We start from the raw sequence: 18,952 nt of genomic DNA on the forward strand, positions 1-18,952 counted from the left end.
ACCACTTTCTTACACCACACACAAAAATAAACTCAAAATGGATGAAAGACCTCAATGTAAGACAGGAAGCCATCAAAATCCTCGAGGAGAAAGCAGGCAAAAACCTCTTTCATCTTGCCCGCAACAACTTCTTACTCAACACGTCTCCAGAGGCAAGGGAAACAAAAGCAAAAATGAACTACTGGGACCTCATCAAAATAAAAAGCTTCTGCACAGCGAAGGAAACAATCAGCAAAACTAAAAGGCAACCGACAGAATGGGAGAAGATATTTGCAAATGACATATCAGATAAAGAGTTAGTATTCAAAATCTATAAAGAATTTATCAAACTCAACACCCAAAAAACAATCCAATGAAGAAATGGGCAAAAGACATGAATAGACACTTCTCCAAGGAAGACATCCAGATGGCCAACTAACACATGAAAAAATGCTCCACATCACTCATCATCAGGGAAATACAAGTCAAAACCACAATGAGATACCACCTGACACCTGTCAGAATGGCTAACATTAACAACTCAGGCCACAAGAGATGTTGGCGAGGATGTGGAGAAAGAGGATCTCTTTTGCATTGTTGGTGGCAATGCAAGCTGGTGCAGCCACTCTGGAAAACAGTATGGAGGTTCCTCAAAAAAACAAAAATAGAACTACCCTACAACCCAGCAATTGCACTACTAGGCATTTATCCATGGGATACAGGTGTGCTGTCTCGAAGGAACACATGCACCCCCTTGTTTATAGCAGCACTATCAACAATAACCAAATTATGGAAAGAGCCCAAATGTCCATCGATGGATGAATGGATAAAGAAAATGTGGCATATATATACAATGGAGTATTACTTCAATCCAAAAGAATGAAATCTTGCCATTTGCAACTACGTGGATGGAACTGGAGGGTATTATTCTAAGTGAAATTAGTCAGAGAAAGACAAAAATCATATGACTTCATTCATGTGAAGACTTTAAGAGTCAAAACAGATGGACATAAGGGAAGGGAAACAAAAATAATATAAAAACAGAGAGGGGGACAAAACAGAAGAGACTCATAAATATGGACAACAAACTGAGAGTTCCTAGAGGGGTTGTGTGAAGGGGGATGGGCTAAATGGCTAAGGGGCATTAAGGAATCTACTCCTGAAATCATTGTTTCACTATATGCTAACTAATTTGGATGTAAATTTAAAAAAATAAAAAATAATTTAAAAAAATAAAACAAAAAGAGGTGTCTCCATTCCTCTTTTCCTGGTGTTAATAATGAATTGGCATGGACAAGGTAACCAGGAGTTTGGACCATATAGCTTAGTCTAGCTGAAGTACTAGAACAATTAAATTCCAAGAAAGAGATGATGAGTACTTAATAGGGCTTTAGGATTAGTTGCAATAACAACTATTATAGTTTGTTCCAATAAACCTGGTAATTAAATTTGCCTCTTAGAGATTCGAGCATCTTGAAGGCCGAATGAGAGATTTGTTCATGGAAGCACGGACTATGGCAGGTGTGCCTATAACATCAGCTTACCAGTGAGTTTAGCTGCAGTTGCAGCTGATCCTGTAATCCTAGGTTCTTCCAAACTAAAATTAGCACCATGGAATTTTCCAATTTTTTCCTCAGGGCCTTCTCCAAAACCACAGGATACCATTCATCCATTACCCAACAGAAGCCCAGAATTGATGGGGAAAGATAACAATGCTGGAGGTAACCCTCAATCAATGAGCAAAAGTGCCTGGTGGATGAATGCCCCAGCCTCTTGTGTTTGGGAAAGACAATGTTGGAGATGATTTTATGCACATCTTTATGATCCCAGAAAAATTTAACCCTAACTATTCAAAGCAAATATTTCAATAGTGCACCATTAGTTTTGCTTTTCTCTGTATCACTCTGCCAACTTCCTACTCTATCTCTGGAATTATCTTGCAAATAAACCACCTGCAACTCAAAAAATAAATAAATAAAAATAAATAAATAAAATTTTTTTAAAAAGGGTAGATCCAAATTCATTATATGCTGTGATGGTTAATTTTATATGCCAGCTTACTTGGGTTAAGGGGTACTCAGATAGCCGATAACATTTTAATTCTGGGTGTATCTGTGAGAATGTTTCCAGAAGAGATTAGCAGTTGGAGCAGTAGATTGAGAAAGAAGATCACCATTCCTCATGAGACTGGGCATCATCCAATCCACTGAGAGCCTTAATAGAACAAAACAGCAGAGGGAGGGCAAATTTGTCCTGTGATTGAGCTGGGGTATCCATCTACTCCTACTCTTGGACATTTATGCTGCTGTTTTTCAGGCCTTTGGACTCAGACTGGGACTTAGCACCACTGGCTCCCCTGGTTGTCAGGTGTGAAAGTTGGGACTAGAACCATACCACTAGCTTTCGTGGGCCTCCAGCTTGCAGATGGCATATTGTGGGACTTCCTTCTCATCTTCCATTATTGTGTAAACCAATCCCACCTAATAAATCTTTTTCTGGATATCTATATATATCCTATTGGTCCTGTTTCTCTAGAGAACACTGACTGGTACAGATGCTTTTAACATTTCCAATTCCCCCTATACATTTATTTTGTCGGATTCAGAGTGAGGTCTCAATGCTTCTCCGGTCTTTTTCACATATCAAAAATACAGGCATACCTTGGAGATGAAAAGCATTTCACCTTTTCTCAAGGTTCTTCTATGTTGTAGCCTAACTTCCTTCTTTTTCAAGACAGGAAAATATTCTTTTGTATGTATAGACCACACTTTGGTTATCCATTCATCCATTGATGTACATTTGGGTTTTTTCCACATTTTAGCTATTGTTTACTATGCTACTATGAACGTGGATGTATTTTATTTAAAATCAATTTTGTCTGATAGTATAACACCCCTGATCTTTTTGGGTGCTATCTGTATAGAATATCTTTCCATACTTTCCCTTTAACTCTATTTATGTCTTTTGATCTAAAATCAGTCTCTTGTAGACAGCAAATACTTCAATCATATTTTTAAATCCATTCTGCCAATCTCTGCTTTTTGACTGGAGAGTTTAATCCACTTTTGTTTGAAGTAATTACTGGTAAGGAGGGATTTGTTTTTATCACTTTGCTGTTTGCTTTCCGTGTGCTTTATAGCGTTGGGGTTTTTTTTGTTTTTATGTTTGTTTTTGGTACCTTATTTCCTGCATTACTGTCTTCTCGTGTTTAGTTGATTTTTTCTAGTGAAATGTTTACATTATGTTCTCATATCCTTTTGTGTATAGCTGCTTTCTTCATGGTTATCATGGGAATTACATTTAACATAGTAAGTTATAATACCCTAATGTGTATTTATACTAGTTTAACTTCAATAGCATGGAAACACTCTGCTCCTTTACAGCTCTGACCCCACCTCCTTTCAGTTAGTGATGTCACAAAAGTATATACTTTTGGATTGTGAGTCTAAAACATAGAGTAATACTTCTTTTTAAAAAACTACATTAGTCTCTTAATGTAGAAAGGAAAAAGTAGAGATGGAAACTAAAGTTATAATGATACTAGCTTTTATACTCATCCATGTATTTCTTTTTACCAGAGTTCTTTATTTCTTCATAAGACTTTGAGTTACTTTCCATTGCCTTTTAATTTCAGCCTGAATGACTGCCTTCATTGCAGGGCTGGTCTAGACATAGCAATGTTCTAAGCTTTGGCATATCTGGGAATGTCTTAATTTATCCCTTGTTTTTTTGGGGGGAGGGGGGAGAATCCCTTCATCCATCCTCCCTCCCTTCCATCCTTCCTTCCTTTTCTCCCTCCCTCTCTTTTTCCTTCCCTCCCTCCTTTTCTTCCTTCCTCGCTCCCTCCTTCTTTTCTCCTTCCATCCTTCCTTCCTTCCTTCCTTCCTTCCTTCCTTCCTTCCCTCCCTCCCTCCCTCCCTTCCATCCTTTCTTCCATTCCATTCTTCCTTCCAAATCCTTTCTGCTGGTCCCTCTCCTTCCGTTCCCTTCCTTCCTTCCCTTCTTCCCCTTCCTTGCCTTCCTCCTTTCCTTTCCTTTCCTTTCCTTTCCTTTCCTTTCCTTTCCTTTCCTTTCCTTTCCTTTCCTTTCCCTTTCCTTTCTCCCCTTCCCTTTCCTTCCTTACCACCCTCCCTCCCTTCCTCCCTTTGTCCCTTCCTCCCCTTCCTCCTTCCTTCCCTTCCCTTTCTCTTTCTCTTTCTTTCTGAACTTTTATAAACATATGATGTTATGTTAGTTTAAGGTGTATAATATAATGAATCAACAATCTCTCTCTCATTTTTTAAAGACAGTTTTGCCAGAGTAGGATTGTTGGTTGACATTTTTTCCCCAACATTTTGAATAGATCAACCCACTGTCATTTGGCCTCTGAGGCTGCTGAAGAAGACTGTGCTGATGATTTTATTGGGGTAAATCTCATAAATGCTGTCTTCCTTCAGGAAGGTCATTAACAAGAGTCAGCAGACCTCCAGCTTCCTAAGCCTTTTCTGTGAAGTCCATAGCATGAAGGGCTGTGATCACACCAATATCATAAAAATGCTCCAGGTGACTGACAATACAGAAACACTCTTCCTCAGAGTACATTAGTGGGGGTGACATATTTGGTTATTTACTGGGCCATGGCTGCATGACACAGAAAGAGTCTCAAGGCAAATTCTAGCAGCTAGTATCCACTGTGCAGTACTACCAGTGTCATCAGCCTTCAGGGACTGAAGCTGGAGAGACTACTTTTTGGTGTTAACCTGAACATAAAAATTGTAGACTTTGGCCTCAGCAATGAGTTCACCATCAGCCATAAGCTGAACGTCTACTGTGGCAGCCCCCACCCCCCAACTTATGCTCCCTCAGAACTCTTCTGGCCCCGTGATGGATGTGTGGATCCTGGGAACCAGTCTGTCACCATGGTCACTGGTGCCCCTGCCTTTTGTGGGAGAGGACTTCTGGCAGCTATGGAAGCAGATCCTGAAGGGGCAATACTATATCCAAAATTCTTCCTTCTTGAATGTGAAAACCTCTTGAGAAAACTGATGGTCCTCAACCCCAGTGACAGAAGAATGTTAGAAGATATTATGAGAGATCCATAATGTGGTGCAGGAGAAGGAACTCAGGCCTTACAATGAGCCACTCCATGACACCAAGGACCCCCGGGTGACTCAGGTGATGATGAACATGGGCTATGTGTGGGACCAGATCTAGGACCCATCAACATCCTGGAAGTTTAACAGTGGGACGGCCACCTCCTGGATTTTGAGTTCTGAGAAACCCAAGATGGAGGGCCATGCCATCACAACAAGGCCCTCCCCTTCTGCTGACTCCAACAGCTGCAATCCTTCCCAAACCCAGGAGGCTCAGCAGGTGTCAGAGGCAGTAGAAAATGCTGCCGGCATGAGCCAGCTATACCTGCCTGGTTGTTCAGTAAAGAAACACAGAAGCCTAAAGGGGACCAGGAGACAGAGCAGATAGTGCCTGCTATTCCCCACCCAGCCTGAAGTGAAGCACCCCCATCTCCAGCACAGCATCTCAGTGTGGCCCTGGAGCATCCTCTGCCTCCAGTTCAGCCCCCAGTGTGGCCCTGGTACCTCCTCCACCCAAGGCACTAGCAGCAGTAATAAAGCCCTGGAGTGTGTTCTCAAAAGGAAACTCCTCCACACCAGGCAGCTTGATGGTATGACCCCAGCCTCCTCCTTTGGCCAGAGCCAGGGCTGGCATAGAGTGACCATCATGTTCCTCATGTCTTATTCTAAGACACTTGTGTTTTAGGCTGCCAAGCAAGAACCAGAATGGCAAACAAAATAAAGTTAAGTCAGTTTAATCTGTCATGGGGGATGGCCAAGGCAGGGATCAAATACTGGGGAGGTCGAGCCATACTCTATACATTTTAAATGGAAAGAAAAAAAGATGCTGAGCTCCAGGCAGTCTGGCGACATGGTACAGGAGATTGGTCAGAGGCTGGAAGGGGTACAAGAAGTACACGCTGGGTGTGCAAGGGCACTTAGACCAGAGAACTTGGTTCCATGGACAGAGAGGCTTGCAAGCTGCTCTGGAGTTCTCTGCATGGGATTCAAATCAAGAGGGTATCCCACGTCTATGGCCTACAAGAGGAGAGGTCACTCTAGTTGCAGATTCATCCCTCTGTCCCCGTCATGACTGGGTTTTTTCTTGGAACACTTCTCCTCTCCCCTGCTCTTCTCTGTCTTTTCTTCCATGTTTAGAAAAAGGGGGGAAGTTCTACCAAATCCTGTAATAAAAGCTCCAGAAAGATGTATCATAGATACTGTTTTGCATCCTCCCCACACAGAATTGGGGCTGCGCATGCCCCAGTGGGAGGAGTGTATAGTGATGTAGTACTTGGGAAGTCACCAGAACAACTAAATGAAAAAAATGACTTAAGGGAATTATCACAAGAGGATTGCAGGGCAGAAATGCAGAGATTGTGTATTACCCTCCTACACTAACATTGCCCAACATTTTCAGAAGGACGAAGGGGAGCATTTGGGTCCTGTGCCTGTGGTAATTGTGACCAAGAGTTCACAACAGGGTAACAAAGTCCCATGAACCAGCCTGTGTGGGAGTCAGAAGTGGTGTGGGGGTGGGCCCCAAAGTGGCTTAGGGGTCACTGAAGCTTGCCACTGAGTTTCCTGACTGTAATGCAGTAGTTGGATCTCTCCACTGTGATGGTTTTTCCTTTTTATAACAGTAGTGTGGAGCAGTCCTTCTAAGAGGCCTGAGGTATTGGCTGTTTATCCAATTCAAAGTTCAAAGGGGCACTCCATGAGGATCCAGACATTCTGGGGGATTTATGGCAAGAGACAGCAGCCTGGAGGGATGTAGGGGATGCCAGAAAGGTGGCTGTAAAAGCCTGGTTTCCAGAAAACAGGTATTTACATTTTTTTGGCAGTGAATTTGTGGTTTCAGATAGCTATCGGGGAGCTACCCTGTGGGCTTCTAAGAAACACGAGGAATCTCCAAGAGGTCCCCTGACTGCTTTGGTGACGCCCAGCTGCACTGTGTGCACAGTCTTTCAACATGCTGTGACCCTGCCCAGGGATGGTCCTTGCATCTGACCAGAGAAGATGCTCCATCCCCCCTTACAGCAGGGCCAGGGGAAGCAAGAAAAAGTACTAGGGACAGGGTGGGGGTCTTGTGGCTCCCCCCACTGAGTTTTGGTTTTCTTTATGATGGACAATTCAATGTGTGGTCAACCAGTTTTGCTCTCCTTAGAATCCATCCATGGCTCTTCTCCCCTTCAGGGCAAGTCCCAGTCATTTAGTGGGCTTTTAGGACTCTCCTACCTGTCCCCATGAAGACTTTTTCACCATCACCCTGCACTTGCACACACTGAATCATTCACTTTCCCACAGATACATTGCCTATGTGCCTTCCTCTCTGAGAAGCCCATATGCTGGATATTCAGCCAAATGACATTGCCCCCCCCCCCCCAAGATGAACCACACATAGATCCCACCTGAAGAATTCATGGTCCAGTTGGGAAGACAAGGCAGGGACATAACTACAGTACAGTCACCTGTTCATAGGTGCAAGGGGAGGGATATTCAAAGCACAGCACATATTCATCTGCTGCTGGAGGTATCAGGGTGGCTTCCTGAAGCAGGTGGTGTCTAGTAGGCCCCAGGTGTATGGGTTTGACACAAGAAGTGGAGAAGGGGCATTCTAGACAGAAGAAAGCTGGAGTGTTAGGTTAATTGGATCAGAGATAGAGAGTGAGAGTAGGGAGGGAGGGATTGGACTAGCACCCTTTGTGTACAGGACCACCCCACTGGTGCATTTTGCTATGTGTCTCTAAAAATGAACATCCCACAGCTCAGGGCCTGGAAAGCAATCAGCTCTGATGGTGAAATGCTCTGCTAATAAAACTTTCTTCTTTTGTGAGCTGTGGGCCTGGCTGCTGGGCCAGTGGCTTCCGCTGATCTCCCTCATTAGTCAAAGCTCAGTTTCACAGGAAAGGGTTTGGGTTTTGTTCTGAAGAGCAGGGGATCCACTCCTGCCAGGGGTCCGGCAGGGATTGATATAGTCGACTTCCATTGGGCAAGACATATCTGGCTGCTGTGGGCTCTGGGTGGGAGAGTGGGAGCCAGGGCCCCTCCCTAGGAGAAGTAGTCATCTGTGGTCATCTGAAAAAGGAGACCTAGTGTACTGGGAATTTGGGGGTTAGGGAGGGCAAGGCACAGAGGAATGGAGAAGTGGAGGGGATAGGAGAGAAGGGCACTGAGGGGGAAGGAGAGGGTGGCCTGGAGGTCTTAAAAGGTAGTTTCTGCAAAACTGGCCTAGGAAATGACTGTCCAGTGACAGAGGAAGAAAACAATCAAGAACAATTTTTAGATTATTGACTCAAACTGTGAAGACAGTGGTAGTTTTTACTGAGAGTGAAGATGGGGGCAGAAATAAGATTTGTTAAACAAGACTGAGAGTCCCCTTTGGGACCTAGGAAGTTTAGCAGGCCTCATTAGAAAGCTCATTTCTAAGCTCATTGTATCTCCCCACAGTACCAAAGCTTCTTCAGAAACATGATTTTTAAGCAGTATGGTAATTATTATGTAGTACAATACATACCTGATCATCTTATTGATAAGGCATTTAAATTGCTTCTAATTTTTGGCCATTATACTTAACACCACAGTGAACATTTTGTACATTAATCTTTGTCAGCATCTTTGATTATTTTATAATTGTGTATTTTATTCTTTTATTGAAGTATAGTTAACATACAATATTATATGAGTTTCAAATTGTACAAAATGTAGTTTAACATTTATATACATGCAAAATTAACACCATGGTAACACTACCTACCCTCTGTCACCATACAGAGTTGTTACGCATTATTAACTATATTCCCCATTATGTATGTTGCATCCCCACGTCTTATTTATTTTATAACTGGGAGTTTGTACCTTTGTAACTGGAAGATTACCCTTTCCCCATTTTGTCTACCACCATCCTCTCCCCTCTGTCAACCACCAGATTATTCTCTGTGTCTATGAATCAGATTCTGTTTTATTTGTTTCATTTTTTAGAAATTCCACATATAAGTGAAATCATATGGTATGTCTTTCACTGATTTAATCCACTTGACATAATGTCCTCCAGATCCACCCATTTGTCACAAATGGGAAGATTTCATTCTTTTTTAATGTAATACTTCATTGTGTATATGTATATTACATTCTTCTTTATCCATTCATCTATTGATGGACAGTTGGGTTGCTTTCATATCTTGGCTATTGTCAATAATGCTGCAATAAACATTGGGAGACATAGATCTCTTGGAAGTAGTATTTTTGTTTTCTTAGAATAAATACCCAAGAGTGTAATTGATGGATTGTATGATAGTTCTATTTTTAATTTTTTTGAGGAACCATCACACTGTTTTCCACAGTGGCTGCACCAATTTACATTCCCACCAACAGCGCATGAGCATTCCCTTTTCTCCATATCCTCACCAATACTTGCTATTTCTTACCTTTTTTGATAATAGCCATTCTGACAGGTATGAGGTGATATTTCATTGTGCTTTTGATTTGCATTTCTCTGATGATATTGACCATCTTTTCATCTTTTCATGTTGATCATGAGTATGTCTTCTTTGGAAAAATATCTATTCAGATGTTGTGCTCATTTTTAAATTGGATTGTTTACTTTTTTAATGTTTATTTATGTTTGACAGAGAGAGAGAGAGAGAGAGAGAGAGCGAGCATGAGCGGGGGAGGGGCAGAGAGACAGGGAGACACAGAATCTGAAACAGACTCCAGGCTCTGAGCTGTCAGCACAGAGCCCATGGGGCTCAAACTCACAGACCGCGAGATCATGACCTGATCAAAGCCTGATGCTCAACCGACTGAGCCACTCAGGCGCCCCTGGATTGTTTACTTTTTATTGAGTTGTGTGAGTTCTTTATCTATTTTGGATGTTAACTCCCATATTTGCAACATTTGCAAATATCTTCTTCCATTCAGTGTACTGCCTTTTCATTTCATTATTGGTTTCCTTTGCTGTGCAAAAGTTTTTTAGTTTGATGTCATCAAGGTTGTTCATTTTTGCTTCTGTTTCCCTTGTGTGAGGAGGCAGATCCAAAATACATACATACATACATACATACTGTTCAGATTGATGTTCAAGAGCTTACTGCTTATGTTTTCTTCTAGATTTGTGGTTTCTTGACTTACATGTAAGTCTTTTTTTTAATGGGGAAATTTTTATTTTTATTTTTAAGTATAATTTATTGTCAAATTGGTTTCTACACAACACCCACTGCTCATCCCAACAAGTGCCCTCCTCCCTGCCCATCACCAACTTTCCCCTCTCCCACACCCCCCATCTACCCTTAGTTTGTTCTCAGTCCTTAAGAGTCTATTATGGTTTGCCTCCCTCCCAATCTGTAACTTTTTTTTCCCTCTTCCCCTCCCCCATGGTCTTCTGTTAAGTTTCTCAAGATCCACATATAAGTGAAAACATATAGTATCTGTCTTTCTCTGCCTGGCTTATTTCACCCTGGAGGGCATAATACCCTCCAGTTCCATCCACATTGCTTCAAATGGCCAGATTTCATTCTTTCTCATTGCCAAGTAGTATTCCATTTTATATATAAACCACATCTTTATCCATTCATCCATCGATGGACATTTGGGCTCTTTCCATACTTTGGCTATTGTTGATACTGCTGATGTAAACATTGGGGTACCTGTGCCCCTATGCATCAGCACTCCTGTATCCTTTGGGTAGATTCCTAGCTGTGCTATTTCTGGGTCATAGGGTAGTTCTATTTTTAATTTTTTAAGAGACCTCCACACTGTTTTCCAGAGTGGCTGCACCATTTTGCAGTCCCACCAGCAATGCAAGAGGGTTCCTGTTTCTCCACATCCTCTCCAGCATCTATAGTCTCCTGATTTGTTCATTTTAGCTACTCTGACTGGTGTCAGGTGATATCTCATTGTAGTTTTGATTTGTATTTCCCTGATGATGAGTGACTTTGAGCATCTTTTCATGTGTGTGTTTGCCATCTGGATATCTTCTTTGGAAAAGTGTCTATTCATGTCTTCTGCCCACTTCTTCACTGGATTATTTGTTTTTTGGGTGTGGAATTTGGTGAGTTCTTTATAGATGTTAGATACTAGCCCTTTATCCGATGTGTCATTTGCAAATATCTTTTCCCATTCCGTCAGTTGCCTTTTAGCTGTATTGATTCCTTTGTAGTGAAGAAGCTCTTTATCTTGATGAGGTCCCAATAGTTCATTTTTGTTTTTAATTCCCTTGACTTTGGAGATGTGTCAAGTAAGAAATTGCTGCAGCTGAGGTAAAAGAGGTTTTTCCCTGCTTTCTCCTCTAGGGTTTTGATGGTTTCCTGTCTCACATTCATATCCTTCATCCATTTTGAGTTATTTGTATGTATGGTGTAAGAAAGTGGTCTAGTTTCATTCTTCTGCATGTTGCTGTCCAGTTCTCCCAGCACCATTTGTTAAAGAGACTGTCTTTTTTCCATTGGGTACTCTTTCCTGCTTTGTCAAAGATTAGTTGGCCATACATTTGTGGGTCCAATTCTAGGGTCTCTATTCTATTCCATTAGTCTATGTGTTTGTTTTTGTGCCAATACCATACTGTCTTGATGATTACAACTTTATAGTAGAGACCAAAGTCTGGGATTGTGATGCCTGCCATTTTGGTTTTCTTCTTCAATATTACTTTGGCTATTCGGGGTCTTTTGTGGTTCCATTCAAATTTTAGGAATGTTTGTTCTAGCTTTGAGAAGAATGCTGGTGCAATTTTGATTGGTATTGCATTGAATGTGTAGTTGCTTTGGGTATTATTGACATTTTAACAATATTTATTCTTCCAATCCCCAAGCATGGAATGTTTTTCCATTTCATTGTATCTTCTTCAATTTCCTTCATAAGCTTTCTATAGTTTTCAGCATACAGAACTTTTACATCTTTGGCTAGGTTTATTCCTAGGTATTTTATGGTTCTTGGTGCAATTGTGAATGGGATGTTTCTTTATTTCTCTTTCTGTTGCTTCATTATTGGTGTATAAAAATTCAACCAATTTGTGTACATTAATTTTGTACCCTGCGACTTTGCTGAACTCATGTATCAGTTCTAGCAGACTTTTGGTGGAGTCTGTAGGGTTTTCCATGTAGAGTATCATTTCATCTGCAAAAAGTGAAAGTTTGACTTCATCTTTGCCAATTTTGATGTCTTTCATTTCATTTTGTTGTTTGGATTGCTGATGCTAGGACTTCCAATACTATGTTAAACAATAGAAGTGAGAGTGGACATCCCAGTCGTGTTCCTGATCTCAGGGGGAAAGCTCTCAGTTTTTCCCCATTGAGGATGATATTAGCTGTGGGCTTTTCAGAAATGGCTTCTGTGATGTTTAAGTATGTTCCTTCTATCCCGACTTTCTTGAGGGTTTTCATCAAGAAAGGATGCTGTATTTTGTCAAATGTTTTTTCTGCATCTATTGACAGGACCATATGGTTTTTATCTTATCATTTGGTATTTTGCTATTATTCTCCCACTCTCTGGCCCAGTCACCTTTGCCAGCCAAAAAGCTTCAGAGTTCATAATGGGGTTACACTAGCAATTTGCTAGCAAATCTAATGAAAAGCATCCACTGGCCTATGATTTTCAACTGGTTCTTGAATTATGAAGTAATGCAATTTATCTCATGGACAATCTCTTATAAAACATGAACTTGGGATATGGAGTGGTTGGGTGGTGGGAAGGAACGTTTTTTAAAGGGATGTGGCAGACATGTCCATGTGGCTCCCGGTGGCATTATCCACTACTGCAAGTAACCAGACACCTGACTTTGAACTGCGCATATGGCTGCCCAGGCTACAAATTTCCCAGCATCCTCTGTGGCAGGGCTGGTTATGTGACCAGGATGTCCCCCCTGGACGGGAAGCAAAGTGATTTGTACTTCTGGGATGTCTCCTAGCAGAGAGAATCAGGCACTTTCTGCTTCTCTCCCTGTCCTGCTGCTGGGATGTGAGCTCCATCCTGGCCTGTGTGGACAAGGGCAACTCCTCTGGGATGACAGGGCTTCAGGGAGAGGGGCTTCCTGGAGCAGCCCTACCAGGCCAGCCCTGGACTGTCTGCCTCTAGACCAAGCAGGAGAGAGATGCAAACTCATGCGAGGGACCTCTTTGACAGCAGCTGAACCTTATTCTAACCAGGACAGCAGTCTTGGGGAAGAGTTTTCTGTGTGGTTCCTTTGGGCCAGGCTGCTCCTAGAACCACAGCCCTCTGAAATCTCAGCCCTTCCTTCCATAGGGTGAACAGCCAAGTTCGACTCCAGCCATCCCCTCTCCAGGCACTTCTCTGGAAATTCTCTGGAAGATTGATGTTCCCAAATAAACAAGTCTGGAGCTATTATCTTCCAGGGGGCTTCGTCTTGTTCTTTCTTCTATCACTTGTGCATTCCCAGTCTCTTCCCCAGATGCCTGGTCTCATCCATATAATTTCCTATAGGCCCTTCATTCTTATGAAGTCTGAAACTTTATGGGGGAAAGGAACTCTAATATATTTTAATGTATTAAACTTAAGAATATTATGAAAAGATGTATAGTTTACTCATTTGTCCACTCTTCAAAGTGCCTAGGAGGTCTCTTGACATTCACTATTTTAAAATATTGTGTATTCATAAGTGTGTTATAGTAAGGTAAACGTATCAGGAGATGGCCTCTTATTGAAAAGACAGTTTTTACTCAGAACTCCCAGAGGAGGGGGCAAATCACACCGTACAGGGCTATATGTGCCATGATGGTCAGGAGGCAGAGGGAGTGAGTGGGAAAATGTGAGAAAGTTCCTTATTGTAGTTTCCTTAGAAAGGAACAGGTAAGAAAGGTAAGCAGGCTTAGGACTGGCTGGCTTGAATACTTTCAGGACTCTGGAACATAGAGGTTGTCCCTAGTTTCTGGTACATGGTCCTGGCATTATTAGGGCAGGTGGATAGTGGCCCCAAGTGTGAGAGTCTGATAGATGAAGTGGTTGGAGTTGTGGACACTGGATGGATTGGTTTGTATTTGAAAAGGAAACCCCTTGGAGAATGATTCCTCTAAGTTGAAATGGTGAGCAGGAAGGCTGGAGGCTTAGATGAAGTGACTCAGACATACCAATGGGTTGTTACAACAAGCGTGTCCAGTGTACACATGTAGGCAGATGCACATGCTAAAACACCACATTTAGCAAGCTAGAAACATGGTCCATACAAGAGATACATATCAGCTCACATGTCACTTCCTAAGAGAAGGCTTCCCTGCCTACACAATCTATAGTGACAGCCTCCCCCACCCCAAGTCTCCCTAACCATTACCCACTCCATACCTTCAGGGCATTCAGAACCTGACCCCTGCTCAGCACAAGCTGGCCCACCTGGAGGAAAAGTCCTCTCAGCGGGCACGATGTCCTGTGCAATTTCTTCAACATGACTGTCCCCTGCCCTGCTGTTCCTAGCCCCCTCCTGTCCACTCCAGCCCACTTATAAGCTTCCTGAGTCCCCCTCTTTCCTCTAGCACATACCCCTTCTAACATGCTGTGTTCACTGTCTCCCCTCCAAAGCATCAGTGCCACATTCTTTCCCTAAGTGAGTGAGGCAGGCATTATACCATAGGCCTTGCCACCATTCTGTCTGTGCTATGATCTTAATGTTTATTTCCTTCCCCCTCCCCTGCTCCAAATTCATATGTTGAAATCCTAATGCCCAATGTGAAATTGTTAGGAGCTGGGGCCCTTGGAACGTGTTTAGGTAATGAGGCTAGAGTTTCATGAATGAGATTAGTGCTTCTATAAAAAGGCTCTACACTGACACCTAGTCCCTTCCACCATGCAAAGACATAGCAAGAAGCCACCAGATATGAACCAGGAAAAGGTCCCTTACCCAACCATGCTGGTACCATGATCTTGACTTTCAGCCTCCAAGTAGGTTTGCTTTTTATAAGTTATCCAGTCTGCTGTATTTTGTTATAGCAACCTGAATGGACTAACACACCCAGTGTGCACTGTGTTTCAGCCCTCAGCATGGGTGAGCTTCCCTGCTTCATTCTCTGCTAGATGGATAGCCATTCATTCATTCGTTCATTTGTTCATCCATGTGTCATGTTTTTGTTCCAGCTCAGTGGCTGCCCCTGGCTCATCTTGTAGACCCAACTCAGATGGCACTTCCTTCATGAAGACCATCTTGGGCCTCACTCTCTCCTGCAGGCCTCTATGGTCTCACTTGGGTCCCTTAGTCTGTTTAGTGTCAGTCTCAGTCAATTGATAGTGATGCTATCAGTTAGGAGTGCCTGAGGCACTCACCTGGGCATGTACTACTTGCGATGAGTACCCACAGGCATTTCCCCATCCAGAGCCACTGTTGAGGCTGGACTGGCCCTTGTGGTTCTTATTATGATTGCAAGATGCACCACAGCAACAACCACCAAAGAACTTTGAAAAAAAATACTCACAGGTCCTGGAGGGTACACAGCACACCCAAGGGCCACACATTAGGGTCTCAGGTAGGGAGAGAAAAGCAGACTTGGGAGTGTGCCTTTATTGAAGTCTCAGGAGGTGTGTCAAGGGTTTCAAGGTTCACTCTTTATTGGAAAATTATAGGGATTAAAGTATAAGAAGGGAGTCACTCAAGGGGTCAGTTATCCAGGGCTTAATAAAAGGGGAATTTCATAGTTGCAGTGACCTGGTTTCTCATCTAGCTGTTTCCCCAGTAGCTGTGTCAAACAGCTGGCAATGGGTTTATTCATAATGGATATCTTTGAAATGGCTACCTTGGCAATCAAAAGCTGCATGTCAGGCAGGTTGTGTAGGTGCCAGTGCTGTGTTTACACTCTGATGATGTCTCCAGCCTGTGAGCTCTATGAGGACTCTGGGCCAGATGTGGAAAGGGGCTCAGAAAAATGTGATTATGGATAAAACACTGAATAGATGAAATTTTTAAACAGAGGCTCTATGTGGGTCAAGTCCACCAAAGGTGAGATTCTTCTCCCTTCTCCCTCCCTCCTGGACCAAGCCTCAATCACTAACAGGAGTCTGAGAGACCTCCTGCCATCTTCACCTCATCCAAACCATTAGCATTCTACATGATTTTTATGTGAAATTTTAATTTTGTTAGCCTTTTACATGACTCTACGTCTGAATAATAAACTTAATCTTCACTCCAGAGGCAGAGATCCCTCTGTTCTATCTCAGACTGGACAGGACAATAGGAAAGTGCAGGATGTTTAGAAGGAGATGGAAGTACAGGGCTTCCAGGCAGTAGGAAGGAAGTGAGGAAACAGACCAATCCAGGCAAGAGCCAACCCCCACCCCACGATGACCCATTTACTCTTCTACAACCTGTTTCTGTGGTAGATGGTCTGTTCTTTAGACACAGCTTTAGGGGTCACCACACCTAGGTTTTAATCCTTCTACTGGACTTAGGCAAGTCATTTGGGCCTTTGCAGCCTCAGTTCCTAGCCTAAGTGAATCTGCCAGTGGCCACCTCACAGTGATGCTGCGCCAGATGTGGTATCAGAGGCAGGGCTGGCCAGGCACCTGCACTGGTCACTGTGAAGCTGAAACTGTGGTTCCACCCTGTCCTGTTAGTGTCATCCATAGAGCAGAAGCCAGAAGTATGACCAGTGTTTAAGGAGGGCCTGGGTGGAGCAATGCATGAAGGAGTAAGAGAAGGGCAGGAAGTTCAGGTTTAGCACAGAAAATGAGCCACTTGGCTTTTCTCCCAGACACTTCAGCTACCCAACCCTGAACCTGGGTGAGAGACTGCCTGGGAAAATAGGGTGCTGTAGGCTTATGCCTCCCACCCTTTTCTGCTGCTGCTGTCACCACCTCAAGTGAGGCTCCCTCCAGACACCTCCTGCCTCTTTCCCTCCCTACCTCCAACCCCCAAACTTCACCTACCCACTTCAGTCCCTGTAGCCATCTCTGTCCCCCTACCACTGGGTGGGCAGACAGCATCCCAGCCTTTCCCCTTCGAACCTTACCCAGACCCAGGGCCAACCAGGGGCTCCCTATAACCTCTTCCCCATGGAATCCTGGGAGCCCCAAGCAATCCACTTGGTACCCCAACATCTAAGCCCTGGGATGAGGCTCCAACTTATGAAGAGACAGCCCTTCTTTTCATGATACTCAGGCTGCTTTACCAAGGGACGGACATCTTCCCCCTAGAGCAAGTAAAAAAACCCATCCAGTCTTGAGGAGACAAGAGTGATCCAGACCTCAGGCCCTACTGTCTCTCTTATTGCTGCTGCTCTCAGGAAACAGCGAGCCACTCTCAGCAAGTCCAGGGTCACTTGACATAAAGACAAAACTCAAAAGCAAAGAGAGAAACACAGAAACACATCCCAGTTGCACTTTGAGGCTGGGCAGGAATCAGAGTGGAACCCTCCTCAAGAGATGGCACTTCTCAGGACCTTCAGGTGACTGCCAGCCCCAGGGCACTGCCTCCTGTCCTGACCCAGGCCATGCATAACCACCCTCCTTTTCAGGAGCTGCACTCCTCTTCAGAGCCCCCCTCCCTCTGGAGCTCTCATTTTTGGCTGCTGTTGAGAGGATAGCTTTAGCTGGGTCCTGGTTTGGGTGGGTGGGTGGCACATGGGACTCCAGGAAGGGCAGCATGGCCTGGTTGGTTCTTCTGGTTGTGATGATGGTTGTGGTTTGGTTAAGGCAAGTTGGGGTTGGGCAAAAGGGGCAGTTAGGGCCAGGGCTGGGCTGCACTGAGGGCCAGAAGGGGCTCCAATGACCTTGGGCTCCGCAGCCAGATGCCTCTGGCCACACCCTGCTCCTGAATATGCTGGATCTGGGCAGGTCTCAGGAGCAAGGCCAGGGGTGGGCCTGAAGAGTCTCAGATGTGACAGCAGGGTGTTGGAGGCCCCTGGTACTCCCATGGGTAGGAGAGCACTGCCAGGACTGGCTCCCTGCTGGCCTTCTGGTAACCAGAGGTTAGGTGGCACAGTGAGTTCCTAAGAAGGGCTGGGCTGCTGTCTTCTGAGTGTGCTGCTGTCTTTGAGTGGGTGGGGCAAGTTGTGGCAGGGCAGGAATGTAGTACTTAATGGCACTGTATTGAGTCTTTTAAAAAAAATTTTTGCTGGGCCGAAGCTCTTATTTCCAGGATCTGTGTGGATAAGCAAGTCAAATTTAAACACTCTATTTGAAACATAAAAGAAAGAAAAATATAACAATGTGCACAATTCAAGGGGCAGAAATTTCTAGAGAAAGACTAAAGTTGCACAGTAGCAGTTATGACCTTCAATAATATTTTGTTACATTGTAACATATATTCTGCCACATATCTTGCAGGGGAAACTTCTTTCAAGAGGTGTCACACCTAATCTATTTCACATAGTTAAAAATGGCTAAATCTGTAAGTCTTTTACTTTTAGCAATGAAGAAGTAGGACCACAGAAGCTAGATGACATTGTTTATGGCAATCACGAGCCGGCATTTTTATTATCTAACCCCCAGGATGAAAGACTGTTCGTCCCCTCTACCACTCTGCCTTTTACTATCCTTTACTGCCAGACTTCATCTTACTAAAAACCCCATGCCATCAAATTTCCCTTGTTCTATCCAAAAAATGTCCTGCAGTGCAAGCCACTTGCCTCTTTGTTTTCTGTGAGGCTAGAATATAGCCATCCAAGATTTTAGTACAAGGACCTTTCCCACTCTTGAACTGGTTATCTCTATCTCAGTGCTATGCCAACTTCTCTAATGTTTTCTCTCTGGGGATTATTTCCCAAACCTGGCTACTCTTCCCAGGACAGGCACCTGTTCTGCACATCTCTCAGGCTGTGTAGCCCTGAATGTGTCAACTGTCCTAACAAAGGTGAGTTCACAGGCCAACCTGAACAAGCACTAGCTGTGAAGATGATGTGATATTAAACTGGTCTGAAAAGCAGCATGGGAACAGCAAACCGATCTGAATTGTTCAGGTGCAAAAAGTTAACCCTTCCCTCCTATGTGCTCTG

General features: G+C 43.6%; 1 protein-coding gene across 1 annotated transcript in view; it reads left to right on the plus strand.

Annotated features, from left to right (window-relative positions):
- The window catches only part of SLC41A3 (solute carrier family 41 member 3), a 130,601-nt gene extending 111,689 nt beyond the window's left edge, over positions 1–18,912 (plus strand). The window contains exon 11 of the mRNA XM_058725731.1: positions 18,744–18,912. Coding sequence (XP_058581714.1) covers positions 18,744–18,860 — 117 coding nt within the window. The 3' untranslated portion in view covers positions 18,861–18,912. The remainder of the gene's footprint in view (positions 1–18,743) is intronic.
- The last annotated feature ends 40 nt before the right edge of the window (positions 18,913–18,952 follow it).

This window comes from Neofelis nebulosa, chromosome 4, assembly GCF_028018385.1.
Source record: "Neofelis nebulosa isolate mNeoNeb1 chromosome 4, mNeoNeb1.pri, whole genome shotgun sequence".
Classification (NCBI taxonomy): Eukaryota; Metazoa; Chordata; class Mammalia; order Carnivora; family Felidae; genus Neofelis; species Neofelis nebulosa.